Source organism: Cololabis saira, chromosome 19 (genome assembly GCF_033807715.1).
Source record: "Cololabis saira isolate AMF1-May2022 chromosome 19, fColSai1.1, whole genome shotgun sequence".
Taxonomy (NCBI): domain Eukaryota; kingdom Metazoa; phylum Chordata; class Actinopteri; order Beloniformes; family Belonidae; genus Cololabis; species Cololabis saira.
The window spans coordinates 24,911,481-24,929,497 of NC_084605.1; the positions used below are offsets into that span (position 1 = coordinate 24,911,481).

At 40.4% G+C, this 18,017-nt stretch overlaps 1 protein-coding gene across 2 annotated transcripts; it reads left to right on the forward strand.

Annotated features, from left to right (window-relative positions):
• Positions 1-488: 488 nt before the first annotated feature.
• On the forward strand, positions 489-10,494 carry aco2 (aconitase 2, mitochondrial). Of its 2 annotated transcripts, XM_061707574.1 has the most exons (18): positions 489-587; positions 2,521-2,663; positions 2,805-3,063; positions 3,157-3,249; positions 3,360-3,518; positions 3,666-3,816; positions 4,425-4,529; positions 4,862-4,953; positions 5,910-6,015; positions 6,761-6,918; positions 7,023-7,096; positions 7,192-7,303; positions 7,397-7,675; positions 7,760-7,951; positions 8,476-8,608; positions 8,715-8,836; positions 8,944-9,122; positions 9,442-10,494. In XM_061707574.1, the coding sequence occupies exons 1-17, from the start codon at positions 552-554 to the stop codon at positions 9,076-9,078; spliced, it is 2,349 nt and encodes a 782-aa protein (XP_061563558.1). In that variant the 5' UTR covers positions 489-551; the 3' UTR covers positions 9,079-9,122; positions 9,442-10,494. The 2 variants fall into 2 exon arrangements, with proteins under 2 accessions (XP_061563558.1, XP_061563557.1); XM_061707573.1 differs by having other exon boundaries at positions 8,944-10,494.
• Positions 10,495-18,017: the final 7,523 nt, after the last annotated feature.

Genomic DNA, 18,017 nt, shown 5'->3' on the forward strand with positions numbered 1-18,017 from the left:
TCAAGTAGATTTTCCCTTGAAATAAGTAGAAAAATCTGCATGTGGAACATTTTTTTGCTTGTAATGAGAAGATAAATCTTGTCCCACTGGCAGATTTCCCTACTTATTTCAAGTGAAAATTTACTTGAAACAGGTAAAAATAGTCAAATAAGTTATTTTTCTGGTGTTATTTTTCTGGTGATGACTCTAAATGTTGAAATAGCAGTAAAACCACATTCATTGATGAAATGACATAAGGGATGGAAAGGGGGGATGGCAGTTTTACAGGGGGATGATTTGGACCGTTTTTATTTCAGGGGGGATGCCATCCCCCCTCAACTCGAGTACTGCATGTCTTGACTAAGGACAGCACATGAGAGAGCAGGCTTTAAGAACCCAGGGAAGTCAAACACAACGAGCCCTGCTTTGCTGTCATGTACCGTTTCTCTCCAGTAGATGGCAGGAACACCGATGTTGGCGGTAGCTGCCGTAAAACCGAAGAAGAAGAAGAAAGGGCGCTTTACAATCGCGTGACGTCACCGCCGACCCTCACATCTTTGTCAGTGAACAAAATGGCAACCTACTGTCTGACTGTCGCCCGGCTGCAGGTAAGGCACGAAAAACACCCCTTAAACCCGACCCACAGCCCACACACCGGTGTCCTGCGCTCGCCTGGACCTCGATCGTGTTACCTAGCGGTCATCGGAGCCAGTCGGAGGACTGAGATTTGTTAAATCGGGGGTGAAGTCGTCGCCGGCTAGCAGCTCAGGTCACCGTGTCCCGGCGGATCCCGAGACGTCCGGCAGGAGAACCCGCCTCCCCCTGGACCCAGCAGCCGCTGCTGGGGCCCCGGTCCCGGGGTCTGGTCCGGGCCGGCCCTGACCTCCAGGTTGCCATGGTTATAGCTGCAGAGATGGCTCTGAGCAGCAAGGTTAGGGCAAGGGCAGACGCAGACGCAGCACCAGAGGCAGCAGAAATGCTCTAAAGAGGCATTTATCTTGTTTTTAGAGGACACTGGTCAAAGGGAGGATATTGTTCTGCTTTAAACTTAAAGGTTTGGGCATCACTTACTTGGTATCGCCAGATTTTCCCCCTTTTTTCGTCATAACAACATGACAACAGCTGTCAAAATAACAAGGTGAACTTTGATCAGCATCTCTTTTCACTATTACTCTTTGCTTAGTGAATTATAGTCTAGAAAACCAGGGCCCCCTTTAATTATATTGACATAAACAGTATGTTTATACTGTTGTCACATCAGAATCAGAATCAGAAAGAAGTTTATTGCCAAGTAGTTTAACACACACAAGGAATTTGTTGTGGTGATTGGTGCAATACAAAAAGAACGATTAATATTAAAAGAAAAAATTTACAACATGTTGGTTTTAAAGTGCCGGAGTAAGTAGTCTGTACAAAGGTGACCTAGGATGTGTTACAACTATTTATGTGTGAATATTCAATCATTTACCTCTGTTGGGATATTTTGGTAATAAATCAGTGTTGTATGACTTGATGAACCCCACATTGGGCTTCTAAAAGAGATGTGGACTTAAATCGCATAACTTGGACTTGTATTCTCCTCAGTCACATGTTTGAGGACGTTAAATCTGTGAATCAACTAGTAGTTCACTAACGGTGACTGGCACTTAAGCTGTAGGCTGTTAAATGCCCTGCTCAAGGGCATATGAGTGCTGTTTGATTCCAGAAGGTGGACCGAGCAGGCCTCTGAGCACAAGGAAATGCCTAAAAACCTATGCCACGTTGTTGTTATTTCATGCTTACACATAATTTAAAATTGAAATGAGTAGTTATGTTTTCTAGAGAGACAAATTGAAAAAAAAATCATAAGATTAGCTCTTTGGGAGTTGAACACATGCCTGTAAGGAGGAGGAGGAGGAGGAGGAGGAGGAGGAGGTGTGGGGGTGTGGTGTTCTTACTGACACTTGACACTTGAGCAAGGACGGCTTTTCATTTCACATGCTTGCTACGTCTTATGGGGGCTTTGTTTCCACAGTGATAGGGTTTTAGGTGCAATGTTTTCCAAGCCTGCTTCATTTAAACAAATTAAAATAACATTTAAAGGAGCATGAGGCTCCTTTTTAAGAAATGAGACTCTCTAGCGCCACCCTTCGCCACGATGGCCGTTGGGGGTACTGCAGCCAACAGCGAAGCCGGCACGGGAGAACGGGGAGAACGCACATGCAGCGTCATGTGACGTCACATCCGTAGGACAGCGCGGGAAATTCCGGTCACAATTGCAGCACATTTTGCAGCACACAGCCTGTTCAAGGCAACGGAGAGATACGCTAGAGGGCTCATTCTTTTGGTTTTGGAACACTTCGTTTGACATTATTACTAGAAAACTTAAAACGTATACGTATTTTTTTCATAAATCCTACCTCAATCCTGCCTCATGCTCATTTAAAAAAAAAAAAAAAAAAGTAAAAATTTTCACAAAGTATTTTTTTTTTTTTGCAGTCAAAATGAATTCCTTGCTCTGATTATGCTCATGTTTGTATGTTATGATGTCTCTGTCTCCAGCTGGCCCTGGGCCAGGGCGTCCGGCGCCTGCATGTATCAGCGGCTTACAGAGCCAAGGCCAAGGTGGCGATGAGCCGCTTTGAGCCCACTTCCTTTGTCGGTTACGAAAAACTCCGGACCAATGTGGGCATTGTGAAAAAAAGGTCAGTTTTTAACTATAGTCTTAGAGTAGCCATAACCAGCTCCCAGCCCTTTATAACATTTATTACCTATATAATTCTCAACAGTCACACTGAAACATCTTCTGCATAATCTTTAAACACCGTTTAATGTTTCCTCTCCAGGCTCAACAGGCCACTCACACTTTCAGAAAAGATCGTGTACGGCCACCTCGATGATCCCCACAACCAGGATATTGATCGCGGCCGCACCTACCTGCGCCTGCGCCCCGACCGCGTGGCCATGCAGGACGCCACCGCGCAGATGGCCATGCTGCAGTTCATCAGCAGCGGCCTGCCGAAGGTGGCTGTGCCCTCCACCATCCACTGTGACCATCTCATCGAGGCCCAGACCGGAGGGGCAAAAGATTTGGCCAGGGCAAAGGTCAGGAGGCTTTGTTGATGTTCATTATGTGTAGGTTTTGGTGATTTATTCTTGGTAAAATGAGACAAACTTCAGGCTTGCTTCTGTTCATAGGAAGTGAACCAAGAGGTCTATAACTTTTTGGCCACTGCCGGGGCCAAATATGGGGTTGGCTTCTGGAAACCTGGCTCTGGAATCATCCATCAGGTATTAAAATATTTAAAATGTAACTATAGTTGGGCCGAAATATGGCAACTGTTGTAACTACTGTAATTCCAGTGCTTTATGCTGACAGTGGTATTATAATATCTTTATAGATCATCCTGGAGAATTATGCCTACCCAGGAGTGATGCTGATCGGCACAGACTCTCACACACCAAACGGTGGTGGGCTTGGCTCCATCTGCATCGGAGTTGGTGGAGCTGATGCAGTAGATGTCATGGCAGGAATTCCCTGGGAGCTCAAATGTCCCAAGGTTTGAACAAAACAGTTAATCTCTCCCAATATTCTGTTGTCTTTCTTTGTTTTCTCTGATAGTGGCTCCAGAGAAGCTGTTGAATTACTGTTTTGCATCACGAGACTTCTTAAAACACAATTTGTTTCTTCAATCTCATCCTTTAAGGTGATTGGTGTGAAGCTGACCGGTACGCTCTCTGGCTGGACGTCTCCTAAGGATATCATCTTGAAGGTAGCTGGCATCCTGACAGTGAAAGGAGGAACTGGAGCCATTGTGGAGTACCACGGACCAGGAGTGGACTCCATCTCCTGCACAGGTCAGTCATTTATTATTATTATTATTATTATTATTAATATTATTAATACATTACTGGAGATTATTATTGTTATTATTATTATTAATAATAAATTACTGGAGATTATTATTATTATTATTAATACATTACTGGAGATTATTATTATTGTTATTGTCATTATTATTCTTGTTATTAATGTAAATATATATTTTTCAAATGTATTTATTAATTTTTTTTAACCTGACACTTTCAGCCACAGGCATGTTATTAAATATTTCCTTAGCAGCTCTTTCACAGTAATGCACTATAAACCAAGAAAACTTTCAAACCTGTTCAGACTGTACACTGCTAAATGTGGAGTATGCTCATTATGGCAATTACAGTAAATGACTACTTGTATTTGAAGCAGACGGGCAGTGAGGGACACGGGGTAACTAAGGCGTATTCAAATGCTTGCTATGGTTTGTCTGTGCACTTAATTGAAGGCCTGACTCTGCAGCATCAGATTGCACTGTTGTGGAGAGTAAAATATAAATCTGTTGTGTAGAAAAACCCAGATTTCTGTGCCACATGTACAAAGATGACAATATTACATTTCTTCCCACTCTTGTTTCTCTTTGCGTGTGCAGGAATGGCCACTATTTGCAACATGGGGGCAGAAATTGGAGCCACAACCTCTGTATTCCCCTACAACCACCGCATGAGGACTTACATGGAGAAGACTGGCCGTGGAGGTATTTTTGGGGTTATTCATAGTAATGCCCAAAAGAAGTAACGAAATGTGTCTGTAATTGTATCTGTAGGCAGGTATATAGATTATTAATTGTTCTAGATGTACTGTAAGATATTTTGGAGCGGCTCCAGGCTTCACAACGAACCAAATATGTCCTTTTTAGAAAAATAAACATATATATATATTTATATTTGAATGTTTGTTTTCTACTATGAAGATAATTCTTTTACAGAATGCATACATTTGTTTATTGGTGCGTGATTTATTGACGATTGGTGGTTTGATGTGTCCGTGCTAACGCTTCTCTTGTTATTAATTTTTTTCCATCCTCAGATATCGCTGTACTGGCTGATGAATACAAAGATTTGCTGGTCCCTGATGAAGGCTGCCAATATGACCAGGTCATTGAGCTCAATCTGGACGAGGTAAGACATTTTCCTTGAAACCCGTGCCTATAGTTAATAATTCAGGAGATGGTGTGAAGCAAAGGGCTCTGATCATCAATCCAACATAACTGAAATGGATCTGAATGAGTTGATAATTTACTTCAAAATTATACATTCATATACATATTTTTTTGTCTTATTCAGTCCTGTCCTCTGCCATACAATACCATGCCAAAGGTTTCTTAAGTTCATTAGTTTTCCTAGCTTGTTGCAACGAAACTTGTGATGTGAATGGATTTGTTTTGGGATTGTATGTGAAAACAAAAAATATTTCAAATTGTTTAAAGTCCAGGCAACATGGCCATGAATTGGAGAGGAAACAACAAGGCTGGAAAAGTACTGAGGTTTTTTTGGGGGGAAAATGTTGACCTCTTCCAAACAAGGCTGGCTTGTAACCTCAGATATCAGTATATTGGTATAGGGTAAAGGTCCCATATCTGACACACCTAATCATTCAAAAGCACTGGTTGGTTCATCCTGATGTTTAACTGGTAGAGCTCAGTGGTGGTGTCCTCAACTCCTGACAAAAACAGACAAGTATACTGCAGCCTGTAAACTAAGAACCAGTTTTATTGGTTGAAATAAAACAGCTGAAGATGAATCCAACAGGGATCCAGCTGCCCTACAGACGTGAAGCTGTGACTTGAGATGGGCCTTGAAGGCAGCAATGTTAAACAAAATGACAAATTTTCTTCTTCAATCGGTTAAACATCCAAAAAAGCTAAAGTATTATTTAGCCGTTGGTGGAAAACATGCAATAATTGAGATATGGTGATAGGAGAAGCTGTTCAGAAAACAGATGGTTGGGTGGATCTTTATTTTTTTCCAAGAAAAACTCTTTGGAACTTGTCTAAATACCACTTGCATATTTATAACTAAACATGAGCAGACCAATCAGTTTTCTACTTCACCTGGTGTCCTGTCACGTTCTCCAGCTGAAGCCCCACATTAACGGACCGTTCACCCCTGACCTGGCTCACCCCGTGGCTGATGTCGGTGAGGTGGCTAAGAAGCACGGCTGGCCACTGGAGGTCAAAGTTGGTGAGAACCGATGCTGGATGTCTTTATTCACACTACTGCTCTTTACATTTACTACAATTTATTTATTTAATTTTTGAATGAATGAATGAATTGTTTATTTCGGTTACATTACATTATTTGCAATTCAAACTGTGTGTGTGTAAATGACAAAACACTTTCATACAAGTTTACACTCATCAGTTTCACACAAAAAATAATAATAAACTCTGTAACCGAAAAAGGAATAGGCTGAAGCCAAAGCTTATATTTGCCTACCCTGTACTTTCCAACAGAAAACCCAGATTATCTGCAATATGAAAAGAAACAAAAAGAGAAATTTCCCTTTTAAATTGTTCTGCTTAACCAAATTATACTCCAATCATTTAGCATTGTAATCCTTAATTATTTTACTTTTCAATATTTTTTTAAAATTCAACAGAGATTTACACAGTTTCACTTCATCACTAAGTTGATTCCATAATTTGACTCCCAAAAATGAAACACATCTATATTTAACATTAGTCCTCACACGACATCTTTCAAAGACCCACAGCCTTCTTAAATTATAATTTGTTTCTCTTAATTTAAAGAAATGCTGAAAACAAGCAGGAAGGCTATTATTCTTAACTCGAAACAAAATTTCTAATGTTTTTAAATATACAATATCTATGAATTTTAATATGCATGACTCTACAAATAATTTATTAGTAGTGTCAATTTGTTCCAAGTTGTGAGTTTGAGCCTTGTGGTTCTTGTCCTCTTGCAGGTCTGATAGGCAGCTGCACCAACTCCAGCTACGAGGACATGGGCCGCGCCGCCTCCTTGGCCAAACAGGCCCTGGACAAAGGCCTGAAGTGCAAAGCTCAGTTCACCGTCACCCCTGGCTCGGAGCAGATTCGTGCCACCATAGAAAGAGATGGTTATGTACGTTTGGCACTCACAAAAGAACAAAAAATAAAACGGGCAATTCTACTTATTTGTAAAATGGAAATGGAGAAAATGGAAGTTGACGTTTGATTTTTCCGTAGGCCAAGGTCCTCAGCGACGTTGGAGGTGTGGTACTGGCAAATGCATGTGGACCCTGCATTGGACAGTGGGACAGGTAGCTGCTCTAGTAACCTCACAAGTGTTTGTTTCAGTCAGAATAGTTCCATTTGATCTTTTGGGTAAATGGGTATGCTCCATGTTTCTGTTTAGGCGTGATGTGAAAAAGGGAGAAAAGAACACCATCGTCACATCCTTCAACAGGAACTTCACGGCTAGGAATGATGCCAACCCGGCAACACATGCCTTCGTGACCTCTCCTGAGGTAAACCGACTCCAAACCCCGACCACATCTACGCTGCCGTGAACGCAGGTGTACATTTCATAGCTTAACCGCGTCCATATCTTCTGTTCTCAGATCGTCACCGCTCTCGCCATTGCCGGCAGATTAGACTTCAACCCCGAGACAGATTTCCTCACAGCCTCCAATGGTGAGAAGTTCAAGCTGGTGCCCCCCACTGGGGATGAACTCCCATCCAAGGACTTCGACCCAGGTCAGGACACCTACCAGCACCCCCCTCCTGACGGCAGCAGGGTCAGCGTAGAAGTCAGCCCTCAGAGCAACCGGCTGCAGCTCCTGGAGCCCTTTGACAGGTGGAAGGGAAGTGATCTGGAGAACCTGCAGGTCCTCATCAAGGTGAGCTCGCTGAAACGACATCTGCCTCCTGGAGGCTTTGGCCTCTCCTGGTGATCAACTTTAACCTTCCTTGCTTCTCAACAGGTGAAAGGAAAATGCACCACCGACCACATCAGCGCTGCTGGACCCTGGCTGAAGTTCCGTGGTCACCTCGATAACATCTCCAACAACATGCTGATCGGTGCGGTCAACAGTGAGAACGATGCCATCAACAAGATCAAAAACCATCTTACAGGAGAGTACGGCGGAGTCCCAGACGTGGCTCGTCACTACAAGGTGGGGATCAAAGGTTCACATCCTAGATCACCTTTCCAGAGTAGGAGCTTGCCAGGAAAATACTTAGAATCAGAATCAGAAAAGGGTTTATTGCCAAGTTTTCACACGAGGAATTTGTTTTGGGGATTGGTGCAACACAATACAAATAAAAACAAATATATAAGAGATAAAATAAAATTAAATGTATAGACAATAAAAAGTATAAACAGTAAAATAAAATGTAGACCGGAAATGTACAAAATTAGGTTTTAAAGTGCCGGGTGAGTCTGTACAAAAGTGACTTAGGAACTTAGGATAGGTAAAAAGTATAGACAGAAATGTACAATGAGGTTTGTAAAGTGCCGGATATGAGTCTGTGCAAAAGTTACAGGATTGGAGTTTTTACGTTAATGTAACGTAGAGTGGGATGGGGGGGCAGTCCGTGGTAGTCGGGGTAGTTAAAACATGATGTAAGACTGAAGTGCATAAGAACTTTCTTGTACCTTCCTGAATATAAAATCTCCTCTACTCCGTATTCTCTTCAGGCCAACGGACTGTCATGGGTTGTGGTTGGAGATGACAACTACGGCGAGGGCTCCAGCAGGGAGCACGCAGCCCTGGAGCCCCGGCACCTGGGTGGAAGAGCCATCATTGTGAAGAGCTTTGCCAGAATTCATGGTACAGTACAGGCACAACGCAGGAGGAGGGTTGACATTTGTACGTCTTCAAAACCAAAAATGTCCTGTGATGTTCAGTAAAACAAAATTGTCATTTGTGTCCATAGAAACAAATTTGAAGAAGCAGGGACTCCTGCCTCTGACGTTCACCAACCCATCAGATTATGACAAGATCCGCCCAGATGACAAGATCTCCATCAAGGGACTTAAAAACTTTGCTCCAGGAAAGGTAAGTGTGCAGAGGAGCAAGGAGGGAAAAAAAGGACCTGGTTGTAGTTCACCGTCTTCAGAAAGAACCTGCTATGATGGTTTCCTTGCCTTTTTCCTTCTCTGCAGCCTCTATCTGCAGTTTTGAAGCACAGCGATGGCAGCGAGGACACCATGGAGCTCAACCACAGCTTCAACGAGACACAGATTGAGTGGTTCCAAGCCGGCTCTGCCCTCAACAGGATGAAGGAAATGCAGCACTAAGTATGGAGGAGGAGGAAGAGGAGTTTCAGGGTTAAAACAGGACGGTGAGGGTTTATGGAGAGTGACGTAACTGATAAGATCTGGTTTAGACTGAAGTTGTGAAAACTTCTTGCTAAGTGTCAAGCTAATGTTGTTGATGGAGCAATGGCATCTGGTCTGTGGTCAGATTTTATTTTATTTTTTTAGTTAAACATTATTCATCAGCACATAGCATTTTTCTTGAGCTGCTGCAGTCATGCAGTGAATACCGGTTATAAACTGAGCTGTATAAACAAAGAGGAGAGACACACGTGCGTAAATGCTGCCACCCAAGCGGTGAAGGAAAATGCTGCCGGCTGATGTGCTGCCGTGGTTCTTTTGCAGATGTGAACTTCTCGCTGCAGCTCAGACGGCTGCAACCAACCACCTCATTGCTTTAGGAATGTGTTTGTCAAATGCATGGCAGTCATCAGCTTCAGACGCTCTCAATGGTGTTAACTTGCTATTTGTTGCATCAGTGGATAAATATAGATCTAAAAACAAACTCGTGTTCATTTACTGGCACACTGAAGTTTAGCCTGTCTGCCCCCTGGTGGCCCAGAGGAGATACTGCAGGGTGTCAAAGCCATAGCTGACATCTGTTTGGTAGGAATTATTGAAAGGGGCTCTGGCAACTAACCTGAGGAATTTAGTAAACATCTGATTTATATGATCTCTAATAAATTAATGAGAGATAAATACAAGTGAGACCATTAGATGTCTTTTTTTCGATCCTTGTCTTGTATTCAAGTATATTTTAATCTCTACAGAGTGTTGAGGTTAAAAATAATTGCAAACATATAATTCAATATATAAACAGGCTTTAATACATTGTATTGTAGGTTGATCTCTTCTTCCCCACTGTTCTCATGACCACCATCCCCTAACTGATCTCCTAATTAATTTCACCATTTATACAGGTTCACACACTTGATGCAATGTGTTTTTATTTTCACGTTATTTATTTATACTTTTTTTTTTCTGGTGCAGGTCTAAATCTTATTTTAATTTCTGTGTAAAGCTTTTCATTTCATCCACACAGTAAACTTCCATCCTGCACTTTCAGTGCCCTTTTTTGTAGGGTATTGGGCCACTTTTTTTTGAAAGTGTGCATAGTATGTTTTATTACAGTGGAGGGAGCCTGAAAAGCTTACATTTATCTAAAAATGACCTCTTGCGTTGTCAAATTGGAAACAACACTTCACTTCCTGGTCCCTTATAACTTAATGAGCCAATCAGATGAAGGCTGAAACGATCTACTTTCTATAAACCACTTCATGTTAAGTGTCTGATTCTGTGTGCATTTGATTGTTTTTGTTGGTTTTTTTTCTCCCAGATGAGTTTTTTCTGTATGAAAGGAATAAAAATGGACTGTAAAATAAAAAGTCACAGATTTCACTTTGTTGTGGTTGTTCATCAAAAAAATATTTACAATAAATTTCAAAAAGGCACCTATGAGTATTTAGTATTCAAGCAACATAATTCTCAGCTCTGTTTCACTATAAATATGAAAGATTGTGCCTACTGCTTTTTAAGTTCCTTACTGACAGGATGTGATATTACCCATGATTTAGTTAATCTAAGCAAACTTTACCCATTTGATACAAGAAGTGAGCCTGGTTCCTCTGGATTCAACTTTGGTTTCCAGGGTGCAGCCCCAAAGGAAGCAGAGGAAGTTGTCTGGGCACTGGAAAAGCATGTTAATGTAATCTGAGAAATGATTAAAAAAAAACAGACATGCAGTGGAGTAAGAATGCTGGTAAATGTTTTGTAGTTTAAAAAAAGTTAAATTCTGCATCATCTTGATTGTTGTTAAATAGAGGCTCTTGGATACTCCTGTTTGGGTTGGTGTGTATATAACGAGACTCAGTTGTGATTGGTTTGGGACGTTCGTGTGAATGGGAGGGTTACCAGATTAATTCACGAAATAGAACTTTAGTGAAGTTAATTGGTGTCGTGGACCAGGTTAGGACTAATGAGAAGTGGGAAAACGTATAACTTATGTTAAGCAGGACTGATACTGGATAATTATCTGCCTTCTGTTGCACCAAAACACTGTTTAATAAGCGGATTCTTGACATTTTAGATGCAGCTGCATGGTTCAGCATCCGTTCACACATATGGTAGAAAGCAAACTGAATGAGAAATGCATCCCTTGCTTGCAGACAGGAAGGAATTAGGATCTGGCACATTCTGCGCTTCACTGTGAAGCAAATGTCATAAAGCTTTGATCCACCAAGCAGTAGTGTTCAATGTTTCTATTTCCAAGATCAAAGGTTGTGAGCCGTATGTCACTGGTTTCTGGCACCCTTGTCGGGTTACTAAAACTTTTTCTGGATGGTAAAGAGTAAAATAATCTCCAAGCAACTAGGACTACAGTTGGAAGTTTGTAGTCGTGTAGGGTTCACGACTAGCTAACCTCCGTGGACATGGCAGCAAGAGGAGGAGTGATGACAACTTGAAGAGACAGAAATTATGAATGGTAACCGAAAAACTTCCAAGACGGTTCAACATGAAACGCAAGGTAAAGGTACATCAGCGTCGGATCGCACCATCTGTCAATGTTTGAGCCAAAGTGAACCTCCATTGCCACACTATAAGGTGGGTGTGGTCTGCCTGCTTCCCGAGCCTGTTTGTTTCACCTATTTGCAACATGAGACTGTAAAGAACAAGGGTGGTTCTGAAGTCTCTTGTTCCTTGTACTGTGTAGTGCCATGTTGCCCACGAACCTGACTGAAACACACCCACCAAATGTCAATCAAAGACAGTTAGCAGTGGCTTCCAGGTCTTTCTACACCAAAGAAGATGTTTACACCGGATATTTATAGCGGGATATACCATTTAATGTACATTTTGGTGTCAAAATCAGATATAACTGTGTTTAGAGGATTTTTTATTAAACGATACTTCTTACGCTTTATTTTACGGACTTTTTTTTCTTCCTTTTTCTTTATTACAAAAGCCATAGGCCTATAGCCTATAGTGTACAAAACAAGTCAGAGAAGTACGTTTGACAAATTTACAGTTTTCAGAACAGACAGTGAGAATCTTTTGAAGATAATAATAATAATAATAGTAGTAATAATAATAGTAATAATAATAATAATACAAAATAAAAAATAAAATAAAGAAACTGTGACAAAAAACAATATGGCAAAAGCTAAGGATGTTTTGATTTGATCATGGTAGTCTTATTCGTATTAGAGATATATTTAAGTGATTTGAAATGTACGACAAAGTAGTTTAGAACGACAGTAAACAATGGAGGGGTATTTTCCATCCATCCATCCATTATCAGCACCCGCTATATCCTTTGCAGGGTCACAGGGGTCTGCTGGAGCCTATCCCGGGGTATTTTTCCATTTACAAGTATGAATAAAGTATCTACTCAGATTGATCACAAGATTAATGACATTAGAAATATCAGAGTCCAAATTGTCCATGAAATAAAGAACATCCTTAGATGTGAAAGAAGGAATATTAGATTTGAAGTGATACCTGTATTTAGAGCATACTGGGCTCTTTTAAGCTGCTGATTGCTTCAGTATGCTTGGTAGCATGATAACGAGTGATGAGGAAGGGATCATTACTAGCCATTGGCTAAGCCGACTGTCAATAAAATGTCTTTATTGTAATTGGACAGATGTATGATGGAATTTGAATGCATCTCCTGAAGTGGAACAACAACGATAAAAGAAAAGAAAACAATAAAAACCGACCACGAAGAGACCAGAAACGAGAAGAAAGCTGCAGGTGGACTAAATTTAGTCTAGAAACTATAACAGGATACTGTTAAAATTAAATCTAAAGAATTTAAGAACATATTGCACCCCCACAGTTATTGCACATTCCCCTAAGTTTTATTGCACTGGGGTAGAAGCTGATTTTCAGTCTGGAGGTGCGGGTCCTGATGGACCTATAGCGCCTTCCTTTGCTCTGAAAGTTTTGGTTTGTTTGGGAAGGTGTGAATATGCATTTGAAATCTGATGCAGTTCTCTGGTCCACCTAAAAACGTAGGTCTCAAGCCCACACTAGATGAACACAATGCAGCACGCAGACAGCACATAGCATGGGAAACAATCATAACAAACATGTAGAGCAATAGCTGGGAGAAATGGGTCACAGTCAGACGAGCCACGATGAAGAGAGAAAAAGCTCTGCCAAAAGTGAGGTTAGACAAAAATATCCCACTCTGGCTGGCATGTGCTCACAACAACAATCCCATTTGGAAAGTAATTAGCAGGGAAGTTACCCTGCATTAACCAATGAAGGAGGAAGGTTTTTCTTCATTGATTGTCTTGTTTTCTCCAATTAATTCTTGATGCAGTCCCACCTCAGGCAAGGAGGGGAATACATTATTCAAAAGGTTCGGTTTGTTTGACAGACTCCAGTGTGAAAGCAAACTTGCACTGGGTGAAGGTAGTACACTCAATCAAACTGAGTCTCTAATCGTAGTCTACCACACCACCCACCAGGTGTGGAAATGATCTAAAGTTTGTGACAATTGGGGAAAAAAGATTCCTCAAAACAAATCCTCAGAAAACCAACGGTCCCAGATCATCTTTTTTCTTCTTTGACTTAAGCCCTTTGCTCCTCTAGGGTGCATAGGCCGTTGACATATGTCCTCCATTTCACTCGGCTTTTAGTTGTTCTTTGGAGATCTCCCCAGTTGAGGCCGCTCTCTACCATTTCTGCCTCGGTGCTTCTTCTCCAGCTGTTCCTCGTCTCCTCTTTCCTTGGGGATTCCACTTGAAGCTTGTCTGGTGGTGTTTGTTGCCAGTTTTCTGAGGGCGTGGCCAATCCAATTCCACTTTCTCTTCCGGATTTGTAAATCCCAGATCATCAGTCCTAGTAATATTTTGAATGCGGTGACGTCTACGGGGGTTTTTTAGTTTAGTTTAGTTTATTGTTTTGCACAGTTTTAAAGGTATACAAGAAAATATCAAAGATAAATACTATACGGTGCAGGAAGAGGCAAAAAACCCAATGAACTCCACCGAAGTTATTAAAATTTCACATGTTATAAAGAACACAAGATTAACATACAAAAACAAAAAGTATAACTACACAAAAGTGATGGCAAACTAATAATGCAATATATAGATAATAATAAAGAATAAAGATAAAAAATAAGTGTGTGTGAGTGTGCATGGGATATTGTTTTTACAACTTGTATTGACTCCTGAGCAAATAAGACTAATGGTAGAAACGATCATGTCACTATGAGTGAAACACAAAAAAACAACAACATGGAAACATGTACAACAATACATTGGGAAAACAGTTACAAAACAGCAGTCAAGTGGTCCTTCAAATGTATTTTATAATATTTCAAAGAGGAAGAGTTATTTGCCAGGTGGGAAAAATCATTCCACAATTTAGTGCCCTTAAATCTCATCAAAAATTGACCTCTGCAAGTGAGGGTTGTCCAGTTCTTCTTAGGCCCCGTTTACACGTAGCCGGGTATTTACAAAAACGGAGGCGTTTTCATGCGTTTTGGCCGTCCGTTTACACGGAAACGGAGGTCAAAGTCACCAAAAACGATCATTTCTGAAAACTCCGGCCAAAGTGGAGATTTTCAAAAACTCCGTTTTCCCGTCTGCGTCTAAACGGAGGAAAACGGAGATTTAAGCTTCAGAACGTCACATTATGCACCAGAAACTCACCAGCGTCATGTGTGCGACCTGTGTTTACAATTAGTTTGGCCACCGTCAATATTTTCTTGTATTTTACCTGTTTAATATTCTAAAGTCACACTTAAAAGTAACTCCCCCCCCCCCCCCCCGTCCAGCCTCCTGCTCATTCAAGCCTGTGAGCGCGTCAGCCAGCAGCATGAAGCCTGAATTATGGTTCCGCGTTAAATCGACGGCGTAGAGTACGCGGCGACGCGCAAGGTACGTGCGCGTCGCCGCGTACCCTACGCCGTAGGCTCTGCGTTAATGTAACGCGGAACCATAAATCAGCCCTTAACTGGAAGTTACACACGTGTCATTTGTTGATGTTTTTCCAGGATTCTGATTGGCTTGCATGACGTTAAGAGCGTTTTCATGCGGGTCCGTGTAAACGAGGATATTTTTGAAAACGTAGAGGGGAAAATATCCGTTTTTGTAAATACCCGGCTACGTGTAAACGTGGCCTTATACAGTCAACGGTATCAACCTGAGCCGAAACTATCAACAACTTCTCATGATGATTTTTAAAACTAATAATGTATCATGTTACTTAATAAAAAATAATTATATTTTCAGAAAAGATACGGTGTGCACTGCATATCAGAGGATATTGTGTATGGCATCAGTTATCACTGCTGATGACATCATCAGAAACATCTAGGGAGGAAGTGGTCCATTTGAAACTGAATGAAAAACCCTTTGGGTAAAATGTTTAGTTTTGTCACACATATTCAATAAGTCGCCTCTATAACTTGTACTTTAGTTTAGTTTAGTTTATATGCACATAAAAATATACAACCTTTTTAAAAGTACAGACGAACAGTATGTAGAAAAAAAGGAAATAAAAAAAAATACAATATAACAGAAAATGTGCCGGAGGAACCAAAAAAACCCATAAGGGCTTGTCGAGTGGTTCCTCCTATAATGAAACAAACAATATCTACAGAAATATGTAAAAAATAGGACAACTAAGGAAAATAAGCTAAATTACTAGAAAACAAAAACAGGAATCTAATGAGGGTGTGCAGATAAGTACTGGAAATGAATGGTTAAGCTTTGCTAAGTTGGGCTAGTAAAAATGTTGTGATTTGTTTTTTGGAAATTATTTGTACTCCAGCATTCTCTAATATGGTGTGGTAAGGTGTTCCAGTAAAGAGGACCTCTGAATCTAATTGAAAATTGGGAAAAAGTAGTGGGAGGGAGATTGTTTGCAGACCTAGTATTGAAGTGATGAGTTTGGGAATTGAATTGAAATAAAGAATGAAAACAGGTTGGAAGTAGCTTGTGAATGGATTGATAGACAAAAAGACAAATCTGAAAAATATTTACAGCAAAAATAGGGAGAATACTTAGGGATTGGAACAAGTAAGTCTATTATAAAACGTAATCAATTTGATAAAACGTTTTTGCAGGATAAAGATACAGTTGAGGTTGCTCATGAAGGTACTTGCCCAAATAACATTGCAGTATGAAATATAAGGATAAATCATAGTATAATATAAATTAATACAGATTTTTCTTGGTAATAGATGCCGTATACGTCTGATTACTCCAATATTCTTTGCAATCTTGTTTGAGATGAGTGCAATATGATTTTTCCAAGTGAGATTTTCATCAATCATAACACCTAGAAATTTAGTTACCGTAATCATTTCCAAAATGTTATTGGAAATATGAACATTTGGAATTAGTAGCTTGTTGGTTTCTAGGGGAAAATAACATGTATGAACTTTTCTTTATATTAAGTGATAATTTGTTGGCCTTGAACCAGGTGTCAACCTTGATCAATTCCATGTTCATTTCAGATATTAGTTTATGTCCATTGTTACCAGATAAAAAAATGTTGGAGTCATCTGCACACAGAATAAAAAACACTTTAGATGATATGTATAGATCAGAGCAGAAATAAGAAAGAGTAACGGGCCCAGAATCAATCCTTGAGGCACACCACAAGAAATCAACCTGTAATCCGAACAAGTATTACTCCAAGAAACAAATTGCTTTCTATTTGACAAACAGCTTTTGAACCATAAAAAACTTGAGCCACTTAAACCAAGAAGAGAAAGTTTTTGTAATAATATATCATGATTGACAGTATCAAATGCCTTTGATAGATCAACAAATACTAGAGTAATTTTCTTGTTATCGGCAGCTTTGGTGATGTTATCTACAAGTTGGGTGAGGGCCATAGCAGGGGCGTCAATTCAGTATGGCAAGGTATGGCAGCCGCCACACCTTGGCTTCAAGGGAAAATTTAAATGTTTGTTTTTTTAATACATTTATGGAATTACTCTGTGTCTATTTGTATTGATTATTCTATTACTTAATACAATAATAACTATAGAATATGTAGAATAACTACAAATGCAAATCAGAACAACATGATCGATTTCACTAGTTATTATACACTGCAAAAACTGAAAATCTTAACAAGAATATTTATCTTATTTCTAGTTAAAATGTATAATTTTTAGTCAAAAAAAATCTCATTACATTTAAGACAAGACTCAAAAACAACTATTTTCACCTGTTTCAAGTAGATTTTCACTTAAAATAAGTGGAAAAATCTGCCAGTGGAACAATATTTTTTTGCTTGTAATGAGAAGATAAATCTTGTCCCACTGGCAGATTTTTCTACTTATTTCAAGTGAAAATGTACTTGAAACAGGTGAACATGGTAAAATAACAAGTTATTTTTCTGGTGATGACTCTTGTTTTAAGTGTAATGAGAATTTTTGACTAAAAATTAGACATTTTAACTAGAAATAAGACAAATATTCCTTTTTTTTTTTAGTTTTTGCAGTGAGCGAGACTGCATCTGAAAAAGTTCCAATTTTCTTGACCACACAGATAAGCTCCATAGCAGACTTCTGTGATGAGTATTTGCTGGACGTGTTGATTGATACTCTAGTTAAGTTCTGTGACTCGTAACCTTGCCATACCTTAGCTTCCACTGAATTGACGCCACTGGATTAGTTCAATTTGCCATTAAACTCCCCAGACTGATTCATTAGGAAATGTTTCCACCCATCGCAGAGAACAAAGCCCGACTGTAGTGGGGTGAGCCGGGTGTTGTTGTGAGCAGCTCCCCTGCGCCTCCCGGCCCCGCCGCTGCGCCTCCATCCCGCTGCGTGAAGCCTGATTTATGCTTCCGTAGGCTACGGCGTAGGGTACGCGGCGACGCACACCGTACGGCGCGCGTCGCCGCGTACCCTACGCCGTAGCATACGCCGTACCCTACGGCGGCGC

Coding starts and splice junctions, on each gene's coding strand:
- aco2 (XM_061707573.1), top strand. CDS start 552: ATGGCAACCTACTGTCTGACTGTCGCCCGGCTGCAG. Junction 588..2,520: donor TGACTGTCGCCCGGCTGCAG/GTAAGGCACGAA, acceptor CTCTGTCTCCAG/CTGGCCCTGGGCCAGGGCGT. Junction 3,064..3,156: donor AAGATTTGGCCAGGGCAAAG/GTCAGGAGGCTT, acceptor TTCTGTTCATAG/GAAGTGAACCAAGAGGTCTA.